This window comes from Antedon mediterranea, chromosome 5 (genome assembly GCF_964355755.1).
Source record: "Antedon mediterranea chromosome 5, ecAntMedi1.1, whole genome shotgun sequence".
NCBI classification, from domain to species: domain Eukaryota; kingdom Metazoa; phylum Echinodermata; class Crinoidea; order Comatulida; family Antedonidae; genus Antedon; species Antedon mediterranea.
The window spans coordinates 12,290,081-12,316,919 of record NC_092674.1 but is presented as its reverse complement, the minus strand read 5'-3'; the positions used below and the strand labels follow the sequence as shown (position 1 = coordinate 12,316,919).

General features: G+C 32.0%; 2 protein-coding genes across 2 annotated transcripts in view; both read right to left on the bottom strand.

Annotated features, from left to right (window-relative positions):
• Positions 1–2,513: 2,513 nt before the first annotated feature.
• On the bottom strand, positions 2,514–13,584 carry LOC140048653 (organic cation transporter protein-like). The gene is made up of 10 exons (XM_072093423.1): positions 12,477–13,584; positions 9,761–9,864; positions 8,556–8,710; positions 7,463–7,631; positions 6,906–7,035; positions 6,246–6,331; positions 5,405–5,613; positions 4,395–4,503; positions 3,814–4,023; positions 2,514–3,336 (listed from the first exon to the last, which is right to left on the bottom strand). Exons 1-10 carry the CDS (start codon positions 12,885–12,887, stop codon positions 3,282–3,284), a joined length of 1,638 nt encoding a protein of 545 aa, XP_071949524.1. The 5' UTR covers positions 12,888–13,584; the 3' UTR covers positions 2,514–3,281.
• Positions 13,585–13,958: 374 nt separating this feature from the next.
• LOC140049698 (integrin beta-1-like) overlaps positions 13,959–26,839 on the bottom strand; it is a 71,010-nt gene continuing 58,129 nt past the window's right edge. Inside the window, exons 18-22 of the mRNA XM_072094647.1 lie at positions 25,604–25,806; positions 25,067–25,196; positions 19,056–19,163; positions 18,307–18,473; positions 13,959–17,874 (exon numbers count right to left, since the gene is read on the bottom strand). Of these exons, the coding sequence (XP_071950748.1) occupies positions 17,812–17,874; positions 18,307–18,473; positions 19,056–19,163; positions 25,067–25,196; positions 25,604–25,806 (671 nt within the window). The 3' untranslated portion in view covers positions 13,959–17,811. The remainder of the gene's footprint in view (positions 17,875–18,306; positions 18,474–19,055; positions 19,164–25,066; positions 25,197–25,603; positions 25,807–26,839) is intronic.

Sequence of the window (26,839 nt, the reverse complement as noted above, 5' to 3'; positions counted from 1 at the left end):
ACAGTACATATAAATAGAGGTAAATTATGATATGCCTAATATAACATTATGCCTAATATAATATTTAAACGTGTTTAGAAATGGCCATTTTGAAAAGACACAGTCCTTCTCCGAGACCTGTGAAATACAAAAAAAATTAATTAATTTAATGATTGAAATTAGAAGATTGATAATAAATATTTATTAACCAAGTAAAACAAATATCAATTAAATCTACATAAACGAAAAATGTATATCCCGCTCTAGCATGCATCCCGCTCGATCCATACAAAATAGCGCGACCGATTTCAAACGCGACCGATTTCAAACGTGACCGATATAATCAAAAGTATAGCTCTAGCGGCGCGCCATACAAAATACCGGAAGTTGATTTTATCGCGACCGATTTCAAACGCGACCGATTTCAGACGCGACCGACTTCATCGTAAACCAAAGTATGTTGGTGCAGCGTAGATTGAGAATTGAGAGTTTTAAGTAAAGGCCTACCTCGTCTGAATCTACTTCATTTAGTTGTTCCTCTAACTTGCGTTGATGTAAACGAATTGAATATCCACTCATAGCATACTGTATGACACGTGCTGCCTCATGTCGTCTCTTTACATCTTCTCTCACCTTTCAGCCTCTAAAACATACAACACATCAATTCTAATAAGTGACTCAGCATCATAGCATAGTGTATGACACGTGCTGCCTCATGTCGTTTCTTTACATCTTATCTCACCTTCCAGCCTCTAAAACCTACAACATATCAATCAGTGACTGAGCATCTAACAGTACATAAACACATTTAGTTTAATTTTAAAAATTTTAAAATGAATAAAATGTAATTCAATGTTAAAATAGCCTTCTGTGGCTTGGTTTGGTAACAGCATGATGCCTGCAAGATATTTGGCAAAACACTATTACAATCAATACCTGTTTGACCTCTTGTTTACTTTTGGTTGCCAGGATTTTCCTCCACCATATCTGTATTACACCAGCACTTAAATTGAATTCCTTCAATCTTGCAACTTCAAGTTTATCTAACTAAAAAAAAAAAATATATATATATATATAATAAATATACAATGATGCAGATTCTTACTTACTTTTTTACACTGAAAATCTAAAAACAAAGTATTATAATGTGATGCTACACCTTTTTCATAATGTTATAAGATTGGAATTTTACTGATTTTGATTCAATGACTTACACACATTTAACTGGGTAATAATTTTTAATAAAATGGTATTTTTAAATTGTGTTAAATTGATTTTTCTTTTGATTTATATTTATATACTTTTTTTAAAAAGAAAAATGCCTCAATTTTACATAATTATGTATAGTCAATTTTGATGAATTTCCTATCTTGTACTACAAACATATTCTTGTAGCATTACTTTTAAAAATAAAGGTTTATTTCACGACACTGATTCTGCTCTACTGCAAATGTTTTTATTATACAGATATTGCCTACTTTTTTAGAGGTGAAATATAACAATTGACATCCCCGAGGGAATGATATTTTTCTCGATGAACTATATATTACATCTGCTATATTAAAAAATGTAGCAAAGTGTATGGGTCGGCTAGCCTAAGTAATAAGACTGCCTAATTCACCTTACCTTTGCGAAAAATGACCGTATAAAGTCAATAACATTTTCACTTTACAAACGAATATAAAAGTTAATTTATTCTACTACAAATATAAAGTCAACATGTACAGTATGAACAGGGATATATAGTATATATATATTTTAAACACCACAGGCACAGAATAAATACTATACCGTGATATACTGAAATTTAATTAATTAATTTGAAGATGAGGAAATCTGTGAGAAGGAGAAAAAGTCGCCCCAACCGAGATTCGAACCCGGAACCTTCTGATTGAAATGCATATGTCCTAACCAATAGACCACTGAAGAATAATATACAGATAATTACTAATTAATGATTCCTTGGCAATAAAATATTCACTTAGGCCTAGGCCGTTTAAATTAACAGAATATTTTCCATCAATAAGCATACATAATAATATTATTATCAGGTCACATCTAGAGAGGACTAAAAACTAAGCGAGGGCGCTATGTATGAATAGTTTAAATAGTTTAGTTGATTAATTTCTTCAAGCAAGTTGCGTGATGGAGTGACAATTCATCGCGAGTTCAAGTCCCAGTAGATGACTTTTATTACTTTTATTAACTTATTTATCGCCAAACGCGAATGTTGCCACACGAAAATTACACAGTCAATATCATCGTACTCGAGAATTTGCTGGATTTTATATATGTTTAATGACAGGGACACGATAATTACTCGACAATTACTCAGTCAATATCATCGTACTCAACCAATCACGTTCACGCATTTATATAGGCTATTTAATATATATATATATAATTTATTTCTATGCCTGTAATAAATAAATAGCGAGCCTACGCGTGGATCTTAGAAAACACTTTTTAATATTTAATATGATGTATTCAAATTAGTTTTAAAAGCTTACTTTATAAGTATTTTGGAAGAAAACAAATTGCTGGCTGTAGTTGTTTGTCTTTTTGTGAGATTCACTCTCTAAACTTTATTTCAATTTCAGTACATCATAACTTACTTAGAATTAGTATATCACTGTTACATATCAGTAAAAAAAATGATGTTTTGTTTTGTTTATTTTCATATTTTGATGCTATGGCTTTTTCTGTTAATACAAAGTTTCCCATGCAGCATCATCCATACATTAAAATAAAATATACGGTATGTACATCAATAACAATTATACATTGTATTATCATTAACAATTCAATAATTGGCTAATTTGTTTATTTTTTCCAATACTCTAAATAGGCCTACATTTTTATAAATTTGAAATTTAATTTTCTAAAAAGGCGAATTGCTGCCTATTCTCATGTTATTCCATTAGAATAGGCATCAATTCGCCTTTTTAGAAAATTAAATAATGCTATACAAAGTCTAAATTTAAATCGTGTAAAATACTTACAACCAGTTGATGAAATGCGTTTAGTTACCTATTATAAGGATTTTCATTAATTTGTTGGTATACGTTGATATACTAGTATTCTATAAAAAATCTAGAAGTACTGATACAAATCAACATCATAATGTTGATTAAAAAGTGTAATAGCGTTGAGTATTTAATAACCCTTATCATCCCAATTGCTTTTATGAGCAAGCCAAAGGAGACTGGATTATTTTTTTTTTGGAACTGCTGTTTTTTCACGTTTTTACGGAAGTCTATCATGGTACGTTGGTGTAACGTTTCTCATGATATCAATGTTGTTTATGTCATAGCTTCTTTTTCTCCTAATTCTGCTGACGATAATTTTGTCACAGATCTGAAAATAAATTATAAAACGTTAATATTATCATTAATCGACATTAAATAGTGTAGAAAATAAAGTGAAAGAAATTATACAAATACACTCAAGGTACGGCTGGTTAGTTTAACATAAAATAGCTATTTTACGTTTTAACATGTTTGTTCAGACCATAAAATTCAAAAGTGATCGTATTCCTGTAACATTAGCATACGTCTACACGTCTTCCCTGGTCGAAACGATGCTATAAACTTAGAAAGAAGATAAACCACACACACAGAGACACCTACCAAAGCAACATGCTCTTACTAGCGCTGACAACAATTGATGCAAATATTAACTTTATAATTACAAAAAACAACAAATTACACATAATAATCATAATTCGTGCCTTGATAGATTAGACATCTTACTGAACCCATTATATTTCAATGACTGCGGTTTATTAGTACATTCTGAATGAAAATTTTGAAACATTTACAAACAAACCCTTACATTTTAAGTTCTGTGACTTCATCCATTGTATCTGGTAACTTTCTATTGGCAGTTTCGGGTAAAAGTAAAACAAGTACTCCAGATGAAATAGCTAATACACTGAATGTTAACATTGCAAGTGGTGCCCAATACCTTGACAGGTGGAGGATATATGGTGATAGGATGGCTCCAATCCGACCAGATGTTGAACAAATACCAACAGCAACTGACCTATTGCCAAATGAATAAAGCAGTCGGTTAGTTTGACAACTAGATACATTTATTCAATAACGCCATCATCATAATGAAGATGGAATGGATAAAGAACACATCAACATTACAATAAAAAGAATTAATAAGATTATAATGTCAAAATAAAATAATCATCAGCGAGAATCATTGTTTTATTCTGTATGAGTTTGATGATAGTGAATAGGGGAGTAAAAAGATGATGTGCTTTAAGTCCTCACCACCTCAGGACGTCGAATATACAATTATAATTATTATAATATTACAGTTGCTCGTTTAACACAATATTTAACTTTTATCAATTGAACTAGACTAGCTATAACCACTAAATAGGAGAATATTATATTTCTAACCGTATGTTAGTTGGATACAGCTCTGCAGTATAGAAAAATATAATACCGAATGCAGCGGTTACTCCAAACTTTCCTACCATCGCTACTGTCAGTCGTCCTATTCCCATTGCTTTTCAACAAAATAAAAAATATATTACAAAGTCAATTATTGATATAAACAAAACACAGTGATGTCTTACTATATTTATTCATAAAAAATCAATAGGTGATTCTTGTACGAATCACCTATAATTAAGAGGAACTTTTAATTCATAGATCTTCTTCATTGGCTACCAGTTCATCGCAGGATTAAGTGTGAATTACTCATAACCACATTTAAAGCACGACAGAATATTGCTCCAAATTATTGTTTGAGTAGAATCTTGTATCGTATCAACCAGCTTGCTCACTTAGATCATCAGATGATACTATACTGTTTAGAGTTCCATCAGACTTTGGACAGCTGGAGAATGTTATGGAGAAGTTTACTATACCGCGTACAACAAGATCGTCAATGTGGGCACCATGAGAAGTTAATTAATAGAATAGAAAGTACCGGTATACAAAGGAAAGCAACAAGGATAATGATGTTTAGAAAGGTTCCTGTGACACATCTTATTTGTATAGATTGAAAGTGCTAGAATTATTATCTATTGATGACTTGTTTAAATTACACAGACTTCTATTAGGACTTAAGGTGCTGAAATGTTACTGTCCTCATTCTTATAATAATGTAGTATATTAAAACTACTGAAAGGTGTCCGTGTAAGTTTTTACGTTGGATTTCGAAAGGTAATACTTTCGAAAGCTAATTCTATATTTGACTATGGAAGCAAATACCAAATCCTTTAAACAAACAGTTTAATTACCTTAGTACCACTAGTTGTCGTAGACCTTTATGGAATTTTAACTTGTTTTATTCATTTTTTAACATAAATGGTTTTATACATGTATGTATACTGCAGCTGTGGGCATTATAAATTATTTTATTATTATCATTATTATCATTATTGGTGTTGTTGTTTACTTACGAATAAAAATAGTTAGTAAACAAGCAACGCCACCGAGTAACAATGTTGCTGATAAAGATCGTCTGCGTCCAAAATAGTCCAGAGCTACAATACTCAATGCATAGGCTGGTATCTCGGTAGCACCAGATACAAGAAAAGATATGTAATGATTAACGCCAAAATCAGAAGTACTCAGAGAGAGGCCAAAGTAGGAGATATTAACAGCAATCCTTAAAAAAAAAACAATATTTAAATATTTAAACAATTATTATTATTAAAAATAGTCACGGTATTGATAAAATTGAAATATATTGTCGCCTTTGACGTATGGTAACTATTGAATAATACTAACACGCTATTGATAATCAGCCTAGTCTATCCTCTAGCAAACTCTAGTTTGCAAACTTGATTTTGGAAAACTGCTGAAAACCATCGTTTGAAGAAGGCCTGCAAAATGACAGACTCCAGTAACAGCAGGCAAACAAAATTCTCCAAGCAATGGTAGATGCTAAGGTATTAGACAGCTTTAGTTTGCCAATTTCGAGTTTGACAAAGGAAGTTTTCCAATGTATGTTAGCGGAAAACTTGACAAAACTAAAGAAAACTATTTAGTTTGCAGAAGTTAGATCGTCAAAAGCCTCTAGTAACTAGTGTCCAACAGACACAAAAAACATCTCCAAATTGTTAAGTAAATTATGCTAGTGTAGAATATGCTTTAGGGAAGTGGAGACAAACTTTTATTTTTCAGAAGTTTCCTGAGGTTCCTTAAGTTTTTGTCACCATGCAGTAAACAAAATGAAAATTTGCTTGTGTAGACGTTTAGTGTTTCCTAAAAAAAAGATATATTATAAGCATAACTTACCAGCATAACATAACATTAAATGTTCGCTTACAAACTGGCCATGGTCTAAATAAATCAAGAAACGACATGGGTGAAGATGGTTTACCCTGAAAATATAAAAGTTCAGCAAGTGAATAGAAGAAATGTTATAACTTAAACATAATTACATCCTAGTCAAAATATCTAAGAAGCTTTTACCGCAAAATAGAAAGGTGCGTTTAAATTTAGGAAACATACATATCTTTTGCTGTTGATAACTTAATAAAATACCCTTGTTTCGTGTGTAGGTGTATACATTTTTATCTTCATATTTTTATCGTTTGTCTATCAAGGAATACCAGAACCAAGAAATAAGATAAATGTGCCCATGTTGACTTTTAAAAAGATACGGGATAAGATACATATACATCTTCACCGTTTAAAAATTAATTCCAGTATTCAACTCTGGTGGTTTGTAATGTCTCTATGCCTCTTTAAATCCGTTCGTTGTTGAAATCTCTGTATATATTGTAATTGTTTTACCATCAGGAAAAACCAATAAAAACATTTTGTATCTTGTATGTGAATGAATATTATTATTACTGAAAATTTTCAATATTATAAACAATCATTGTTTTAAAATTAAGAAATATTCGATAACGTTTCATATACCTAATTATATGTAATAACTATTACACGTACAATGTGTTCAGAAAAGTGAAAATCTGTTGGCAAATTAACGTTGTTTACAGTTGCTGCCTTCTCAGTTATCTTCTTTGCTTCATCATATCTTTTTTGAGAAATCAACCACCGTGCCGATTCTGGGAAAAATCTTGAAAAAGAGAGATTATTAGTATTTAAAGAGAGTAATTTCGATCAAGAATTTGAGCAAATGCATTAATTATTGTTTTGTTAAAAACTAAAATAATTTTCTATTAGTCCTATAATGTTAAAACATATGCCCTATTTTAGTTTAACAAAACAATAATGTATTTATTAATTTAGCGTATTTGATAGCTTTTAACATGTTCATACATGTTTTACCATTACACTGGTCAAAGTGCCAAATAAATGAATTAAAAAAAAATGTTAATCACTTCAATTTACTTTCATTCTTTTTTTTTTGTATTATTTATAATAATTACAAAAGAAAGGCAAAACTCCTGTTATGGACTTGAATATTTGAGAATAAAACAATAAAATAAAATATGCAAAAAGTGTTACGGTATTTATACAGTGTTTTGGTAACGTTCTCTTACGGTATATAAAGAAAATATAATAGCCCAGGAACACTAGCCACAAGCTGTAAAGTTCGCCATTCACGGACAAAGTATGCAAGTCCTGCCATGATTATTAGACCAAATGCAAAGAAGAATTCGATAACAAGTCCAGCATATGTTCGTTTGGAAACACCGACAGTCTCGGTACCTAAAGAGAATCGATAGTAAATCGTAATAATAATAATAATCGTAATCGATAAACAATGATTACCATTATTATAGTGTATTTTAGTACAGTTTAAGGGCAATTTATACAGACGATTTAGCGGTTAGTGGTTGGTGGAAAACCTTGTGCTTGTCCCAGGTAGAATTTGTATCTATCATGAGCGGGTTTCCGCTCAATCGCTCCTTGTTTTGTAAAAGGTCATACGAAATAACATGATTCTATATAGGCTATTTTTGTTTTCCGCTTACCGCTTACCGTTAACGATCGTTTTGTAAATTGACATTTAGTATACTTACATTAAACTTTTAAAGGGTTGCTCCGGGAATAAAGTAACTATTGTTTATAATTATATTTTTCGTCAGCGTTAAAGCATAATGAATGTAGGCTTTACCACGTTGAAACATTGGTTCTCGCCAGGTCGCCGAAGTTAAGCAACATTTTGTCCGGTTAGAGCTTTGACAATAATCTGGGAATATCGGGTGCTGTATATAATGTATATATGGAGCTTGGTTCCATTAGGCATTTGAAATCATAACTGCTGACACTTATGGCAGCCCCTGTTCAGACGTATTGGTTTATGCGTCTCATCTGGTTAAGATGGGCACTGAACGAGTGAAGCACTTGATTAATGATTGGACCAAACAAGGTGATTTGTTCATCCATTATTCACATGAATGTAATGTAAAACTATTGTTGTTGTCTTTCGCGAAAGACATCGACTAAAGAAAGGTAAGGCAGAGCAATGTTTAGCATCAAGCTACTATTTCAAGATGTTATTGTGTCGATCTTTGTTGGAAATACAATAAACTCGATCTACCATAATTATCTAAATAATTAATATATATAATATAATTAGGTGGTCTGCACTGAGCGAAGATTATGCATATCTATATATAAATACCCTACCTATAACAAAGGCAGTGATGAAAACAGCAGTGTTCGCTGCCGCCGTGATGAATCGCAACGCCGTGTAAGCAGCAAACGATTTCACAAACGAAGTTAATATTCCAGAGCCACACTGCAAGCCTACAGCTAAAAACAAAACAGGCTTCCTCCCAAACCTATGAAGAAAATTATAACAAAAATGCGTATTTGTATCATGTAATAAATTATAATCCCAAATACAGTGTCATCAAGATACAGTGCGGGACTAGTGCGGTGAATACATTGAATGAACCAGAGTAATTTTCTAAATTAGCGTTATAGCTAAAATAGCATATTATGTAAAATAATTTTAACAAATCAATTAGTCAAGAGTTTTACTTTACTTTTGTTGTATAGCTCCATTATTAGCACCAATGGTCTGCACTAGTCCCATTGTATCATATCTGTTTCAGATTGTTACCAATTTTAATTTTAAACCGGTTTAATGTTTAAAAAGTTTCTTTTATTCGAACAAAGCAATATTTATAAGTATGATAAACATAATACTGTAAATAGTTTTGTCATTCTGTCTAACAGACCAAATAAGCTCAAAGAGCTTTTATATTGGTTCCATCAGGAAAAACATTATTATTAAAATGTGGATCAATATACATTAACAAAGAGGGGTTACAGACGGTACATGCACTAGAGACAAAGGGTAAAAGCTGAGTTGTAATATGGGTTTTATATTGTGATATTAGGTATTTTTGAATTTGTATTTAAATGTGATGAAAGTATGGTCAAGTAGCTAAACTTGTTAAGGGAGTCCCATAGTACGGGTCCTGTTGAATGATTGATTTTAGAAAGTTTCGGCTGAGTTAGATTGGACATATTTACATTTCGGTTCGGTTTTTAAGTCACGGAAGAGTGACACTATGCGAACTGTGATTTTGATTATAGAGCAATTCAATGGAATTATGTGTACGGTTACAACATTCGTTGTTTAGCTCATAGCACCAACAAGGATTTATCATTTGATATAACAACACAAAACAATAAATAATTGGAATGTTCTATTAAATAAGCGTTTAGTTGCAAATAAATTTGAATTATGAATTTCGCAATGATAATATATAAGTAAGACCATTCAAAATCTACTAACTACATATACCCCTACATTTTAAAACAACAGACAGACCAATACGTCGCCGGTTGTCTGTTCAGTTAGGAAATGTTAACATACTTACTTGTCCGCTAAAGCTCCAAAAACAAGTGAACCAACTAGTGTTCCAACAAAAAAAATTGACTGTGAAAGCGATGGCTTTTCGGCCTTTTTACAGACAAGATCAAACTGAAATTATAAAACAGAAACTGGTAAAATCAAGATAATGGTTTACAACTGATAAACACTTAACGTTAAACACTGTTTGGTAATAATATAATAACGTTCTTGTTTATACATTTTCATTACAAAATGTGATACTTTAAATGATTTAATAAACATGCAGTGAGCTGTACAGCATATACAAATAAAATTAAAAATAAATGATCCTTGTTTATTATCTCTTTCTTGTAACTATCTTTCAACATTCGTGTTTTATTTATTCAAACATTCTGAAAAGGCATTAGTATTCTACTTATTTTGTGCCGATTGTCGTCTTTCCTATCCACAACAAAAATTAATTCTTCGTTAAAGTGCACAACAACATCTAGTCAACGTCCAGATTCAGGATGAACAGCTTCTCATGCGGACCGAGATTCGCCGAATTTGTGATTCTACAATTGTACATGGTAGTCGTTAAGTTAACTTTGATTTGTGTAACTCGTTATAATCGTATCACATGCATAATTTGCCAAGAAATTATATATTATAATGTGCAGTAGGCTACTTTGAGATTTTATTCAGTGTCTTCATGAGCTCTAACAATGTCACCAACCAACGTAATAACAAACAAAGGGAAAAAAATACGATCACCACAATCATTAGGACGTCATTAGAGCAAACGCTCATACTTTCGATTGCGGTTTGTACGGTGGCCTGTAAGCGTCACGGCAACTTTCAAAAAATATACGGCAATTTACAAAATAAACCTCGGTAATTTTTTTTAAAAGCCATGGTGTTCATTTTTAAGTTGCTGTGGTATTTTTGTTCAAATGCCGTGTTTTTTTGTAAATTGCCGTGGCTTTTTTGTAAATTGCCGTGATATTTAAAAAAAGTTGCCGTGACACTTACAGGCCACCGTAGATTTGATAACCCTGACCAACTTAGTTTGGTTTTCGGTAAACCTAAATTAAATTTGATGTACTATCAAACTACTGTTTAAAGATTAGCTGATAAAAAGGGGTTGATACAGCATAAAAAGATACGTTCGGGTCTTTTTTCAGTGTGTCATTTGAATATAAAACGAAATGTTTGGAGTTGTGATAATTAGTTCACTGGATGGCCCCGGAATTTATACTCACAATTCATTCATACGGAAGTGAAATGTCTTGTTTTGTAAGTAACGCGGTATGCGGCAAGTTTATGACTATTATTCGATATTTTACCAAATATATTGACACATTATTGACATTTTCTTGGCATAATTTTAATTGCTATAAATTGCATACCATTTGGCCTACTATCATAAAAATTAGAGTCATGGACTCATTCATTTTAATAAACATTTCATGAAAGATGTTATTGTATAATACTGACAATATAACGTTGCAATTTATATTTATCCTATACTACAAAGTGTAACACGGAAAGCATCTCACTCAATCGTGCATGATAAAGTGACCATCAAATCATTTCTTTTTTTAAATGGTTAATAGAGTTGAACCTCCGTGAGCGTGAGTGGAGATTCTGTCCCAGTAATCTGTTCCCAACCACATAATGCAGTCTTTGCAGTACCACAAAGAAAGACAAACTGTCATTTGATCAACCAATCAGAAAACTTTCTACCACCGTATGCCATTCAGCTCACATCAACGCTTACAATATCTCTTAAAATTCTCTCATACAATAATGTCGACATTTAACCCTCATTGGAATATTTTTCTCAAAAAAACGCTAATTCTGTGATAATTTTGGTCGTTAACGGATGGGTTTGTATACTAGATAATGTGCTCTAACCATTGTACGGGAGGTATCTCCCTGGTTCGACAGTGTCCCTAGAAACCTGTATTACAAAAAGAAACAAACGCGTAACTAGAATTCTTATAGGGGTTCGTATTTGAGAAACAGTTGATTCTTTATTAGCAACCAATTACGATTTCGATTAATTGTATTAAAATATATAAAACAGCATAATTTGAAATACACTAAGACCGTGGTGGGCGACGATTTTCAACAGAAGACACGTATAGCGCGACTGAGCCAGTTATAGAATTGGACCTTTAGTTGACCGGAAATTAAATAAAAATTTGTCAAAGTTCCAGCTTGGAATTAATTAATTATACAAAATATAAGATACATGTTCGAAGCTCAATACACTGATTCCAGTGGTTAGTGGTGGTGAGATGATTTCTATCACCTCATCCCACTGGTGCTGAAGCAAGATAATTTTGAGACTTTTACCAACATTACGATATCATAACATGAATTCTTTTCTCTTTCTAACAAAACTTCCAAGACTTTATGTGTAACTCCCTTCATACCGCCCAAATCAATATTATGCCAAACAGACCAAATGTATAAGCTCTCTGCTGAGGCCTATTGCAGCGAATAATGTTCTTTCAGCCAAAAAAAATACGCTTGTGGTGTGGGCTTGTACACATAGTTATTTATTAGTTCTCCATCTATTTATAAGCATTCCTATACAGTAACTATTGAGAAAGAACCATTCCCTAAATTGTGAAACACCTAAATGTCCGTATTGACTTGAAAAGGAACACAAAATGAGGCATCGTTTGTGATGTCACGCTACTAATATTAACACAATTTTAGATGCTTACGTAACTACCTATATTTGACTTTACCTCTTGGATGATAGTTGACTTGTACTGAGAGGTATCGTATTCCCATCCATTTGTACACAATGTAATGTCAAGTTCTCGAGATACGTTGTTTGTAAAAAGTGCTTCCGTGATGTCTTCGCTCGTATACATCCAGCATTGTGCTTCATTTGGTATTGTATTTACATCATCTTTAGGTCTTGCTAAGTTTTGTTTTATTTTGATACACGCTTCCCTTTCGACTGAATCACTGTTTGTACAATTAAAGTTTTGTAACTCCGGTACGACACACCAGTGATCTGTTTTAGCGGAGATAAACACATGCGATAGGCTATGTATTGCAACAGGAATGACGATTAGGCAAACCATGGCATACTGTCGCTTCTGATATCGACCGAAGTCGCCAAGAAGTTTTAGAACATCGTCAAAATCCATATTGTAAAACGAAGTTGATATCAATGTGACTATATAAAATGAATAAAACTCTGGAGTAGGAGAGGCCTGCACTGCACTGCCAATTGGAAGCCATCATCCTTTTATAAGTTAGACCAGCTAATAAAACTTTATGCTGTGTACGATTAGTCCACTATTGTTGCGTGTGTACATTTTACGGTTAGGTGATTCGCTAGACTTGATCCACAAGTTTGTAGTAGTTATTGTTTGTTTATTAATATTTCCAGTGAGTGGGCGTTCCAGTTTGTATCTGTTAAGCTTGAATTATATATACAGTATACGTATAAGACGTCATGTGTTATTCTTTTTACCAAGTTTAAGCCAAATCGCTCTATAGAACCTATAAATGCGGTGATGGAAATATGATTATCCTCTATCCTAAAAATAAGTTTGCAATATGATGATTTTTCGGATCGGAAAAAAAATTGTACATCTATAATTTTCATTGTCACCTTTTGGCATCTGAGGCGCTGTAATCGCACGAATTATTAGTTTAAATTGCATGTCGTGTTTCGTTTTAGTTCATAAAAAATGGCCTCGTTAAGTATGTTTTGTACGCCGTGCATAATACGAGCGTGACGCTAACAAGACGGACAATGACATGATAATTTGAAATGCTCAAAATAGCCGGCAACGTTTTAGGACATTTATTGTGTGCATTTTAAATGGTAAAGCTCTGTAAAAAGTTGACTATTTTGATATTATAAACCAGTGCTGTATTGGAAAATATCTGGTTTCGAATTTATGATCATAACATTTCATAAAATCGCGCGTAGTTCAGACTAAACGCGACAATATTATAAAATAAAAATCTTTGGCAGAAACGAATACAGTAAAGACCTATTACCTACAGTATCCATATTTATCTGCTGGTGGTCAAGTAAAAGATTACTGTTCATTCGTATGTTAAGTTAAGTTATAATATAAATTTATATATCGTAAAATAAAAGAAGTGTTTGTGCCGGTACTTTATTTTGACAACTTATAATTATTATTAGAAGGATCAATAGACGAATATAGGCTATATTCAATGACGTAACACAAAGGGCAAAATGATGTGATAAAGTGTTTTATTTGATATTATCCTATAATAATATAGCTATTATAAAAACATTTGTGTACGGTTAATACTATAAATATCTATACAAAATATTACAAGCTTTTTTTTTCAAGGCACTTACGGATTACATTTAACTAATTTAATGTTTCAAACATTATATACATACACTAAATTCATAAGGTTGTAAGACAGCACTCGCAGCGCGCACCACTTCATCTGCTGGACATTGCAAGACATCGCAGTGTCCTACGCTGTCGATTTTAAAGACGATACAACGCCGTAATATACCACACAGGCCATACTACTAATAAAGCAGCATTCATAATTCTAAAATATAACGTTACGTAAAGGTTGTACTAAAGTCAATTGATTTAATGAAAAGTATATGGCAAAATACACGTAACGTTAATATCAACACTCATAATAAATAAACGCGTGATCTATATTATACCTGGTGTACAAATTGAAGTTGGTGCCTTCATGACCAATCGACACATTGCTATTTATTATTGCCGATCTCTTTCTTCTAGTATAACATTATGATCAGATACAATTATTTACAAAAATAAATAAAAATAAAATTGTGTAAACTAAGTTATAGGCCTAAATATATTACAAGATTATATAAAAAATGCTGTTGGAAAATCAGATAAACCTTTTTTTTTTATTGTCACAGAATTGGGTTAGATGTGATCGTGTTTAGTATATATTATTTAATAATTACATAAATACACTATTTTATAGTAATTCACAATTAAATAAAAAGCAATATCAATTTTGGTATTGTTGATGTTTTTTTTTGAAGGGCCGGGAGCTTTGTACTGTAATTTTAAAAGATGAACGAGTCTTACTCTTCGCTGTTCCTAGTCCATAGCCAAGATTTTTAAAAGAAAATATAGCTGTAGGCCTAGTATAGTAGTAGATGAATGAATTTGCCAAATAATTGTCATGAGGCCTATTTACCACTTTCGCTGCTGGTTTCTAACTTGAAAAGGGCACCTTAGGATTATAATTATTTTGAACCGAACGACCCGACATCCCTGGACGAGCTTGTGCTCTTACATAGGCCTACAATAAGACTTGGTTTATATTAAATTCACTAAATACTCAATTTTTACACAATTCAAACCCTTGAACTATTAATAACTACCACATTGATACTAACAAAAATCAATAATGTACCGGTAAACAGTTTTTTTAAGACGGTTATTTCATCAAAAATGTCTATTTAAAGATTGACATTAAACTTGAATTAAATAATTCTAATGCAAAATCTAATGGCAAAAAGATTAAATTAATGACGTTTCATATATGATTTTTAAAACATTCTCTGCCAATTTTATATATTTGTCAAGGAAGCAGACAAGAAGATGCAAGATTAAATAAAAGTAGCATTTGGAAAACAATACATTGTAGAATAAATATACGAGTTCATGGTTAAAAATGGTTGCAAGGTCATTAATATATCCATACCATATAATAACACGATCATAACTTCTGTTCCTTTGACATTATAATACAGTCTATTTCGAAAAAGAAGCCCATAGTATCGTGAAAAGAAGCCTAATAGGCTTGATATCGAGATGGACTTATTTTCGATGTTTTACGGTATATTATGTATATTATTGTTTGATCTTGAAAGTGGTTCCACGATGGTTCATAAACGTTGTTATCTCATTTTGTTATTACAATTTATATTGAAATTATATATTAAACGTCTTTTCTGTCTTAAACAAGTAATAATAATATACACATACAATAACAAAGTAATAATAAAAACAAACTTAAAACAGTAGTAAGTAGTAATATTACAATATTGTTTTACAACCAGTATTGCTTATTAATGTTTATAGTGTCAGTATGGAACAGTTTGTCTTTTGTATGCCCTTTGTACAGGTTTGACACTAATGTAAATTGAGTCAAATTTACCAGAAAAAATGTTATGTATTGACCTGTGATTGTACATAGTGAATGAATACATTGCCAAATGGCACAAGTAAAAAAAAAACAGTAGTAAGTGTATATCGTATCGGAAGGATAAATATAAGAGATTTATTCAGAAAACATGAACATCTTTTAAAAAGATTTTTGATATTTTCAATACTTTAAACATTTTAAATATTCTTTTTACTGTTTTATGTATTAATTTAACAGTTAAACCTTTGAAACATATCCATGTATAAATTGGAGAATAATCATCAAATCAGAAAACTAGATATTTAGGATATTTTCATTCTTATGTACCTGCATAAATATTACAGTGGAAACTGTATTATGGGGACACATTTGGCACCAGTGTCCCCTTAAAGTCTGGTTCACAATATGACACAATGCATTCGACTTATTTGCTTGCTTGCGTTGCGGCTTACGTCTTTGTACTGCGTCCTAGTGGGAACCAAGCTGAATAGAGTTTCCCTTAAAAACTGGCTGGGAGTTCTTATTTATACAGTCAGTACTGTGTTTTTTAAGTTTACTATCATAATCATCAGTCGGCTGCGGAGCAGGTGACTACAAGCTTTCTCCAACCACAACGGTTCTTGGCTAACTCTGACAGCTTATCAGAGGTAATCATGCCTCCTTCATCCCCTAAAAGCTGTTGGATGTATCTCAGAAAGTTGGTTCTCTGACTTCCTCGTTTTCTTTTCCCATGTTGAAGAACATACAGAGCGTACTCTTTGAATGGTTCGTCATCAGGCATTAGAAGCGCGTGGTCCAGGAACTTTAATTGACGGGATCTAATATTTTCCTTTACTATAGAGTAACCAATTACAGTATTACTTTTAATAGGCTCACTACTGTATACTATCCTAAGAAAAGATATTATTATAATTTTACAAACAAATAACAGCATTTACACATGTTTTATATAAAATATTTATCTTAAATAAAATAAAGCACTTTTTTTAAGGCAGAAGACATGGCCACACCACTATACGCTACTCTAAATTATTCTTCAATCCTAATTTTTTTTTTGTCATATCAACCTCTAATTTTATCACATATTGCAACTTAGCACCAAATTCAGCATGATCTAGGTACCGTTGAGGAGGTAATAGATTGACTAGAGTGCTAACTATGTTACAGCAAATTGACGAGGACAGTGTTGGTGCTTAAAAATTATCCACTGTATCTGTTCAAAAATATTATTTAATAATATAAAACAATAACTTACAATATTATGAATACATGAGTTAGAATATATATATATATATATATATTAAAATATAAACATACATAAAAGTACAGTCCCGTTTTTATAAATTACTTATTTTTTTAGGGTAATGAATAGAACAATTTATTGTTAAATATGGAGTTAGCTCTCTAGCCAAATAATTAATACCTCAATTTATACTACAGAAATGTCATGTTCTATCAGATACCTGTGGTGAATTCTGTTTGACAAGATGCTCTGTTTGTTAGTTTCTGGTATCAGACCATTTTATATAATTATGTGGTATATTTTGTGTTGTGTGCCTACGACATCCGGTATTATTAAAATTAATATCATTTGAATGTTTTTCTGGGATCTTTATCTGGATCTGGACATGCCTTGTGGATCTGGACATGCCTTGTGGATCTGGACAAGCCACTTTTATCTGATATCCTACTGTGTGGCCCAGAGGAGAGTATCTCATGGTACTTTGATCTGATGTCAGTTGTGGTGGGCATTTCTTTTTCTGATAACAGGCTTGAGTGATCTGTCAGTTACAGTCTGAACTTTGCCATAAATTATTATTCTGATATCATTTAGTCTGTGTATCAGTTTTCAATTTGATCAGGCCTTGTTGGATGGTTCTGAATGAGGTCTTGTTTGGCAACAGGTATCAACATCTTGCATAAAACCTTCTATTTACCATATGTTGGATTCTTGTAGGTTGTCGTAGAAGATATAAAAAGGGGATTTATATTCTGAAAAAAAGCAAGTAAGTATGTCTAGGTAATATTTTCTTGGTTTAATTTTTCATAAACATATTACATTTCAATTAGTATTTTCAATGCTAATGTTCCACTGCAATGCATGTTAATCACATAAATTGACATAAATATATACTTATACTTTAAGTTTAAGGTATTTACTAGTACTGTTAGATTTAACATTTTCAATTACAATACTACGATACATCATAATCATACTAGAAATAGATATAGAGATAGATAGAGAGTTCAAATGCAAATAGAAATGTTTAAAATAAATAATGTTTTCTTGGAACGTCAGCTACAGTGAACTTGGATGCTATGTAGTGGTGACTCTACATAAAAATGGTCTGGTCTTTAAAGAGAACCATAAATAATAAATAAATAAACATTAACTACAAGATAAACAAAATAATCATTCCTTACTGCATCTGTTCGTGCATTTTCTAACTCTTTCAAAAATTTAGCATATTCTCGTTTGTCATATATATATGTAGCTATCTTCCAGGCCAGCAGAAGGGCTAGACCAACTAGTAATATACCAATAATGATGCCAATAGCCAGCCATAAGGCATCTATTCCTTCTGGGCAAGCTGAAAATAAAGTACGACATGTTGATAAATATTCATATAAATTATTAACATGAATCAAGACAAGCCGTGTTTGCAGCACTTGACTGACATTTATTTTTCTGCAAATATTTCCTACAAAAAAGCCATTACAATCATTTTTTTTCACTCTAACTCTATCATGCATTTCACATACTTTGTACAAACAAGTCTAGTATAATAATGAAGTGCATGTTTCAAATTGAAAAATAAAAGATGTTTAATATACAATGAATACAGGTACTCTTTCGTAATTGTTTGTGAAAAAAGTTCAGTATGCCTGCTGATGTCCATCAAATTGTCCCTGTCAAATGAGGGGATGTATACTGTATATATGAAGGTGTGTGTGCGCGTGTGTGAAGTGCACAGAGATCTCGATATATAGCTCTATGTCTACACTATCAAAATAGTTTGACAAAAAAGTGTAATGTACCCATTACGGTAGTTTTCATCACCATATATGGGCACATAACATGTTTTTGTCACATAAAGTTTGATAGTGTAGACAGAGCTTTAGACAATGTATTGGGTTTCATTTTGCTTGGGTTTTCTTTTTACATTACTTACATGTTATTTTCTGTACCAGAATCACCTCCATTGTTCCATTCATAACAAAGTTAAAAGAGAAGAGACAACCAAGTTCATCTTTGTATGTACAAGGATCAGTTCCATTTACTGTGAAAAAAGCCAACCAATTTGGCATAAATAAATTCATAACCTCCATACTATTATTTTATATTTATATACTTTTATAATTTTAACTGTAGTGAACTACTTTCTATCTATAAAGATACCAGATATTTCAATAAAAGGTTAAGACAATTGTAGAGTACAATGATGATGCGTTTCATTAAACAAACATAAAGTCATGGTTATGTACGTTCCATATAAAATAAAGTTAAGTGGCAATATCCAAAAAATGTTTTTTTAACCAAAAGGTGTGGTCCTCATATTTATTTTATTTCAACAATATTTAACAAGGATAGTACATCCAGATAAAGCTGATCATAATAGGGACCCTTAGTACAAAATAATTTGACAAGACAACATAAAAATATAACACTTAAAAACAACATTTATAAATAAATAAAATAATTTAAAAAATAATTAAAATCAGAAAAAAATGATTTAAAAAAAAGAAATCGCTACAAACGCTAGTGAGTTGACCAATCATAATTGACAGTTTGTATAATCCATTGCGTTGACAATAACGTACACCATACGTTTTTAAGGATACTTTGCTTCAAATAGTTATTTTTTATGATGTTAATGTAATCTACATATGTTTCATTGATTGTACCAGCAATATTAGTATTATCATTTCTAAATTGAATCCAATTGCCATCAGATTATTATATTAACATCAATAAAATATTGTTAATATATACCATATTTTTTAACCCAATATGTTGTCAGAACAACAGCCAATCAGAAAGCAGAAAATGTTGTGTTTTTTGTCGGAACACATATATTTAGTGGCTCATACAAAGTTTTGATTTGTACTGTACTGTACAATATGCGGTTTTCGTACCAACATCAAAGTGAATTCTTTGTTTTTATACCAATATCAGAGTGAATTCCTTGGTTTCCATACCAACATCAGAGTGATTCCTAGAAATTTATTACAAAATCATGGCTAACCCTTGTATTATATGTCTTAAAAATTGTGAAATAATTCCAAATAATAAAAACCAGAATTTTATTATTATTATTATTATTACTGGAATCTGTGTGGCATTTTATCAAAATACTTATCTAAAACCAGAAATGTATTATATATTTATTATTGGTTATCCGCACATTGGTTATTGGTTATCCGCACTTGGCGGATAACCCTTTGTTATTGTCAGGATCTTTTTTTTTTTTCTTTTTTTTGGTTATCCGCACTTGGCGGATAACCTCTTGTTATTGTCAGGATCTTTTTTTTTTTTTTTTTTTTTTTTTCGATATTCTTCTTTCTTTCCATGAATTTTGTTGCAAGCGTATCTCTAATTCTGGCTAACAAATGATTGTATAACTTTGTCAAAAGATTGCCCTGTAGTTGTAGATGTGCAAAAAACTTTTTTTTTCAAATTTCGAGTTGCGCAGCGTAAGTTACGCGCGATTTTGTGAATTTCAATGACTGATCATAGAATAAAAACTAAAAGTCGTTTTGTATCGAAACTTGGTGAAGATTTAAGTCATATAATCCGCAAACTTTCTATGGATTAAAAATGGCAAGTTTCATAAAACGTTACGCGCGCACGCGTGTTTAAAATTTCAAAATGCGAAAAATCAATATCTAATCTAATGCTCATGTCATTTTGAGCATTTCAAAAATTCCCACACGTGCGCAATTTTTTTACGCGCACGTGCACACGTAGCTCAAAAACATTTTTTTCCTTGATTTTTGTTTTTCCTGTCTTTTTTAGAGAATTTACCAACTTTCAAACAATTTCGACTTAAAATCATGTCATACGAGCACGTAGAATTAAACAATTTACACGCATTTTTGATGAAAAAGTTCAAAAATTTGTCAAAATTATGCCTTTTTTTAAACAGTCATAGATTCTAAACTACGTGGTGAACTTTTTTATAATTACATATTCTGGAAGTAGATGATTTTTTTTCTCGAATCATGCATTGATATGGCTAACCGGACATTGTGACGTCATCGTATGGCCACCCGAATATAAAATATAGGATTTTTTTCTCTTTCGTCATAGCTCGTCAAATTTAATAGAGCGCATCTCTACTTATCCGTCTTCAATTTCCCCCATTTCTTTATATTGTCTAGGTCCATCAATTATCTTTCAAATGATTTGCCATTTGTAAAATTGTGATGACGTCATCAGGTCCAAAAGCGTCAATTACTTTGGTCACTTATTTTCATCTATTCTGAACTGTATGTAGTACGTATGTATAGTGTTATTTTGTATATACTTAGACGTGACACAAAATAGAGGGCACACTAACATTTTTTCAATGGCATAATCATTTTTCTGTGCGCAATCTTCTAACGTATGACGTGCGCGTGGCGTTTGCGCTGCGGATAACCTAACTCGTCCGTAGTGACGAGTTCAAATCTAGTTGGTTATCCGTCAGTTGGTCATCCATGTCAACATAAGATTGTATAACTTTGTCATAAGATTGACCTGTAGCTGTAGATGTGCAGGAAACTTTGTTATATGACGTTAGAGTCGCGTAGCGTATGTTACGTGCGATTTTATGAATTTCAATGATTGGTCATAGATTATAAACCAAAAGTCATTTTGTATTGAAACTTGGTGAAAATTGAAGTCATATCAAGGGCAAACTTTCTATGGATTAAAAATGGCATGTTTCACAAGAAGTTACGCGCGCACGTGCATTTAAAGTTTCAAAATGCGCCAAAATCAATTTCTAATCAACTTTCTACGCTGATCATGACATTTTGAGCATGTCAAAAATTCCCGCGCGCGCGAACAAATTTACGCGTATGGTGCGCACGGAGCATGAAAATCATGTTTTTTTCTCTTGAATTATGATTTTCCAACCTTTCCTAGTCATTTTAAAAAAGATTGACATTATTTGAAATTAAAATGACGTCATACGAACACGTTGATTTAAACCATTTGCGCGCGTTTTAGTTGAAAAAGTTATAAATATTGTCAAAATAAAGCCAATTTTGAATCTATTTTAGCTCCTCAGGATCATCCACGACCCCCAATTTTTTTAATTTTATATGTAAGTAGATATGTTGTAGATATGAATTCAGGCAGAATCTTTACCCCTAGGATGTTATAATGTCATCGTATGGCCACACGAATGTAAAATATAGGGTTTTTTACTCTTTCGTTATTGCTCATCACATTAAATAGAGCGCATCTCACTTTTACGCGCCCAAAATTCTTCAAATTTGTTTTAATGTACTTATTTAGATAATTATCTTCTAAAATTGTTATCTTTATATGTCAATTTGATGACGTCATCGTGTTAATAATTGGATTTAAAAGATGGGTCTCGTAATTTTGTCTATGCTACACTGTATATAACATATACAGTTTATTCTGTAAAATACTGTAATATGATATATGCTACATAATAGGTACAATTCAGCACTGTAAACATATTTATTTCATGTCATAGGATGGCATAATAATTTTCGAGGTTCATATGGTTAAGTATGTGCATGTTGCGTTTGCGCGGATAACCCGAACTCGTCAAAGTGACGAGTTCAAATCTAGTTTTTTTTCTATTTTCTTCTTTCTTTCCACGAATTTTGTTGCACGCATATCTCTAATTCTGGCTAACATAAGATTGTAAAACTTTGTCATAAGATTGACCTATATCTGTAGATGTGCAAGAAACTTTGATTTTTGATTTTCGAGTCGCGCAGCGTAAGTTACGCGCGATTTTATGAATTTCAATGATTGTTCATAGATTAAAAACTAATTGTCATTTTGTATTGAAACTTGGGGAAAATTTAAGTCGTATCATGCGCAAACTTTCTATGGATTAAAAATGGCAGGATGCACAGAAAGTTACGCGTGCACGCGCGTTTAAAATTTCAAAATGCGAAAAATCAACTTCTAATCAATTTTCTACGCGTTTCATGTCATTCTGAGCATTTCAAAAATTCCCAGGCATGCGCAATTTTTTTACGCGCGCGTGCGCACGTAGGTCAAAAACATCCTTTTTTTGCTTGATTTTTGTTTTTTCAGCTTTCTCTAGTAATTTTACCAACTTTCAAACAAATTTGACTTAAAATCACGTCATACGAGCACGTACAATTTGACAATTTGCGCGCGTTTTTGATGAAAAAGTTCAAAAATTCGTCAAAATTATTCCTTTTTTAAAACAGTCATAGATTGTAAACTACGTGGTGAACTTTTTTTAAATTAGATATTCTGGAAGTTGATGAGTTGTAGATATCGAATCATGCATGAATATGGCTAACTGGACATTGTGCCGTCATCGTATGGCCACTGGAATATAAAATATAGAATTTTTGTCTCTTTCGTCATAGCTCACAACATTACATAGAGCGCATCTCCACTTAATCCGTATCATTTTCTCCCATTTTTTTTATATTGTCTAGGTCAATCAATTATCTTTAGCATGATTCACCATTTTAAAAATTGTGATGACGTCATCATGTTCAAAAGCGTTAAAAACTTTTGTCACTTATTTTCACCTATTCTTCACTGTATGTATAGTACGTATACAGTATAGTGTATACTGTATATACTTAGACGTGACGCAAAATAGAGAGCGCACTAACATTTTTTCAAGGGCATAATTGTTTTTTCTGAGTGCAATATTCTAACGTATGACGTGCACGTGGCTTTTGCGCTGCGGATAACCTAACTCGTCCGTAGTGACGAGTTCAAATCTAGTTAAGTTTTATATTTTACTGAAATCTCTGGCATTCTCCAATTCATTACACACCTACCTAGCACAAAATATAAAGCATCCACCTGTAAAACTATGTGCAGATACAAGGTTTTTATAGAAAGCAATGCATAGTTTTCTTCATAGGGGATATATTTCAACAGTGGATAGAGCAGTACTTTTTATTTATTTATATTTTGAAACTTGTAAATAAAATGTTTTGGCAAATAATGTTTCAGTCATTACTGCCAAAAGTCATGGGTTTATGTCCCACCCGAGAATTACTTCCATCAATTCCTGATTTTTTTTTCAGTTCGCAAAAAGTAAAAACTATTCGAACAACCAATCTCCCAGAAAGGAATTTATGAACTGAAACATCAATATGCAAGTGCTGAAAGCTCTTGATTAACACAAACAGGGCTAGCCCTATAATTTCGCTAGATCAGCAATACACAACCCCATGGAAAACAGATGATGAGGACCATTTTTTAATCAATTTAATCAACGGATGAATATATAAATGAAATTAAATAAAAAATAAATATAATAAATAAGTTTATTACTTTTCAACTTTTCGACTTCTTACCAATTAAACCTTCTTCTTTCCTTATAAATAATCTTTATTTTTTACAAATCTTTAATAATTCAAGATAATAAACAGCTAGTATATAAAACTATTAGATCACAGAAGATTTCCTTTAAGTGCTTAAGAAAATCCTTATAATAATATTTTACAATGGCATAAATTATACAGTACCTGCTAAAACTCAGTATAGATTATACAGTTCTTATAACATCATGAACAGAGAGCTAATAAAGAGCTTTCATTTCTGTTCAGCGTAGTTTTCAGAGAAAAGTTTCGTTAAAATACTTGTTCATTTTTCTTTGACAGGAAGTGTAGTACGCAATGCATGTGTCGTGAAAGCAACATATGCATAAGGCACTCTTTCCTGAACAAACCAGAAACATTTCCTAAATTGTCATATGCTTGTCCTACTATACTTCATAGTTTATCAACATTGTGAACCACCAATTACAACATGGCAACTCAATACATTGGATTGTACTAATGTAATTTAATATGTGTTTTATCCTTTTTAAAGTTTTTTTATCGGATGAATACAATAAAAGAAATGAAACAAGAAGGTTTACAGAATCTTGAAGACAAATAAAATAAAATAAATGAGTTTATTACTTTTCAATTAAAATGTTTCCACAATTCTTACCTATTAATTCTTCTTCCTCAACAAGTATAATTCTTTGAGGACACTCTTGGCATTTTTCCTCAGATATACCTGTACCGTAAGCTAGACATTGCACACAGTCACGATTACGATCACATTTAGCTGGACATGTCTACAAACATCAATAAATATGATTATGTTCAATTGGGGTTCTGTCGTACAGTAAGTACAAAATAGGTGGAACGATTCGGTGATGGGTGTCACATGACTTAAACTTAAGACAGTTTTACATAGAAAATAGAAGTATATTATACAATATACATTTATTCATCATCAGAAAAATCATTGGAAAAATTATGGTACAGTATAAATTATTATGGTACTGTACAATGTTAAAATGATGAAATGGAGTCTCAAGAAACCAGAAGCTTTGTATAAAAGAAAATAATTAAAATTGAACTAATGGATAATAATTTATTAATATTTCTATGAATAGGGCATTTGATCAATCCTGATGATGATGACATCATACATTTGAATTTGAGGATGCACTAAAGATTTTAACATAAATGAACTTACATCACAATCCTCACAAGTTGGGCCATCGTAGACCAGTGTTGCATTACACATGCAAACACCACATTCACAGTGTCCAGCGTCATTGCACTCTTTTCCAGTAGATGCTAGGCAGTTTTCAATGCTCGTTGGACAACTGCAATCAGGACCACTATAGCCTGGCTTGCATTCACACTGACCACAAATGCATGTTCCTTTTGATGGACCTATCAAAGTTAATAAATATCTATAAGCTCTGTCTACAGTATCTCACTAGTTTTTGACAAAAAAAAGGGTATTGATATGATGTCATCGTGTCCATCGGCACGTCAATTTAGGCACAGAAAGTGTGATAGTGTAGACAGAGCTTAGTCATAAATTATTTCTATCAAGTCCATGTTATATAGCACAGCATACTGTATATTATACACAAGATGCTCAAAACCATTTTTATAATAATTAATAATAACTAGATGGCACGCTCGCTTCGCTCGCGTACCATCTAGGGGTGCTCACAGATGGTTCTCGAATACAGTAGAATCCACGGACGGGGACTTTTTTGGGACACTAAACAAAAACGGAAGTGTCCCCCTAATTGGGGTATTCAGAAATAGAGACAACAAAACCAATACTGGATTCTGGACAATTAATTTATGTGGATTAAAGAAATTAGGGAGAAATGGAAATGTATGTACGGGAATTGGGCGGCACGTGGTGGTGGTGATGGAACCGCAGTAATAAAGTTGATTGTATTTATATATTATAAGAACCAAACTAAATAAATAGACCTAGACATTCTGCGAAATGGAAATCGGAAATTCAAGCTCCTATTCAGTGAAAAATTAAACTGTAGTCTACCGAAATATTTAGGGCAAATCATCGGTTGTGGTGTTGAAATTCCCGTAAACATTTGTGTGAACCAAACTGGGTCGAATTTCTGTCATGAGTACTGATTTGTTGGCCTGTGATTTATGACGCCTAAGGGATCTATCTAGACTTATTTTTTAGAATAATGTACGTACCTGTCAGATACAATTGTCTTGTGTCGTATAATAAATAAGTACTGTAATAGTTACTGAAGTTACTATTACAATCTCGTCAATGAAAACACGAAAATGTATATGCGCTTACTTATGAAAACGTATACAGTATTATACTCAGTTATTGAAACAGTAGGTTTAAAAAAGTTTCGTTTGTCTGTAAAATGATGTAATCAAGCTGTTTACATGAGTCTTAATTTATAAGCACATCAATAATAAA

What these genes read in the sequence shown, in the direction of transcription:
- LOC140048653 (XM_072093423.1), bottom strand. Translation starts at nt 12,887, where the DNA reads ATGGATTTTGACGATGTTCTAAAACTTCTTGGCGACTTCGGTCGATAT. An exon ending in TTTGGAGCTTTAGCGGACAA is followed by an intron (nt 8,711 to 9,760) that starts GTAAGTATGTTA and finishes TTTTCTTCATAG; the next exon opens with GTTTGGGAGGAAGCCTGTTT. An exon ending in TTTACTAACTATTTTTATTC is followed by an intron (nt 4,504 to 5,404) that starts GTAAGTAAACAA and finishes TTTGTTGAAAAG; the next exon opens with CAATGGGAATAGGACGACTG.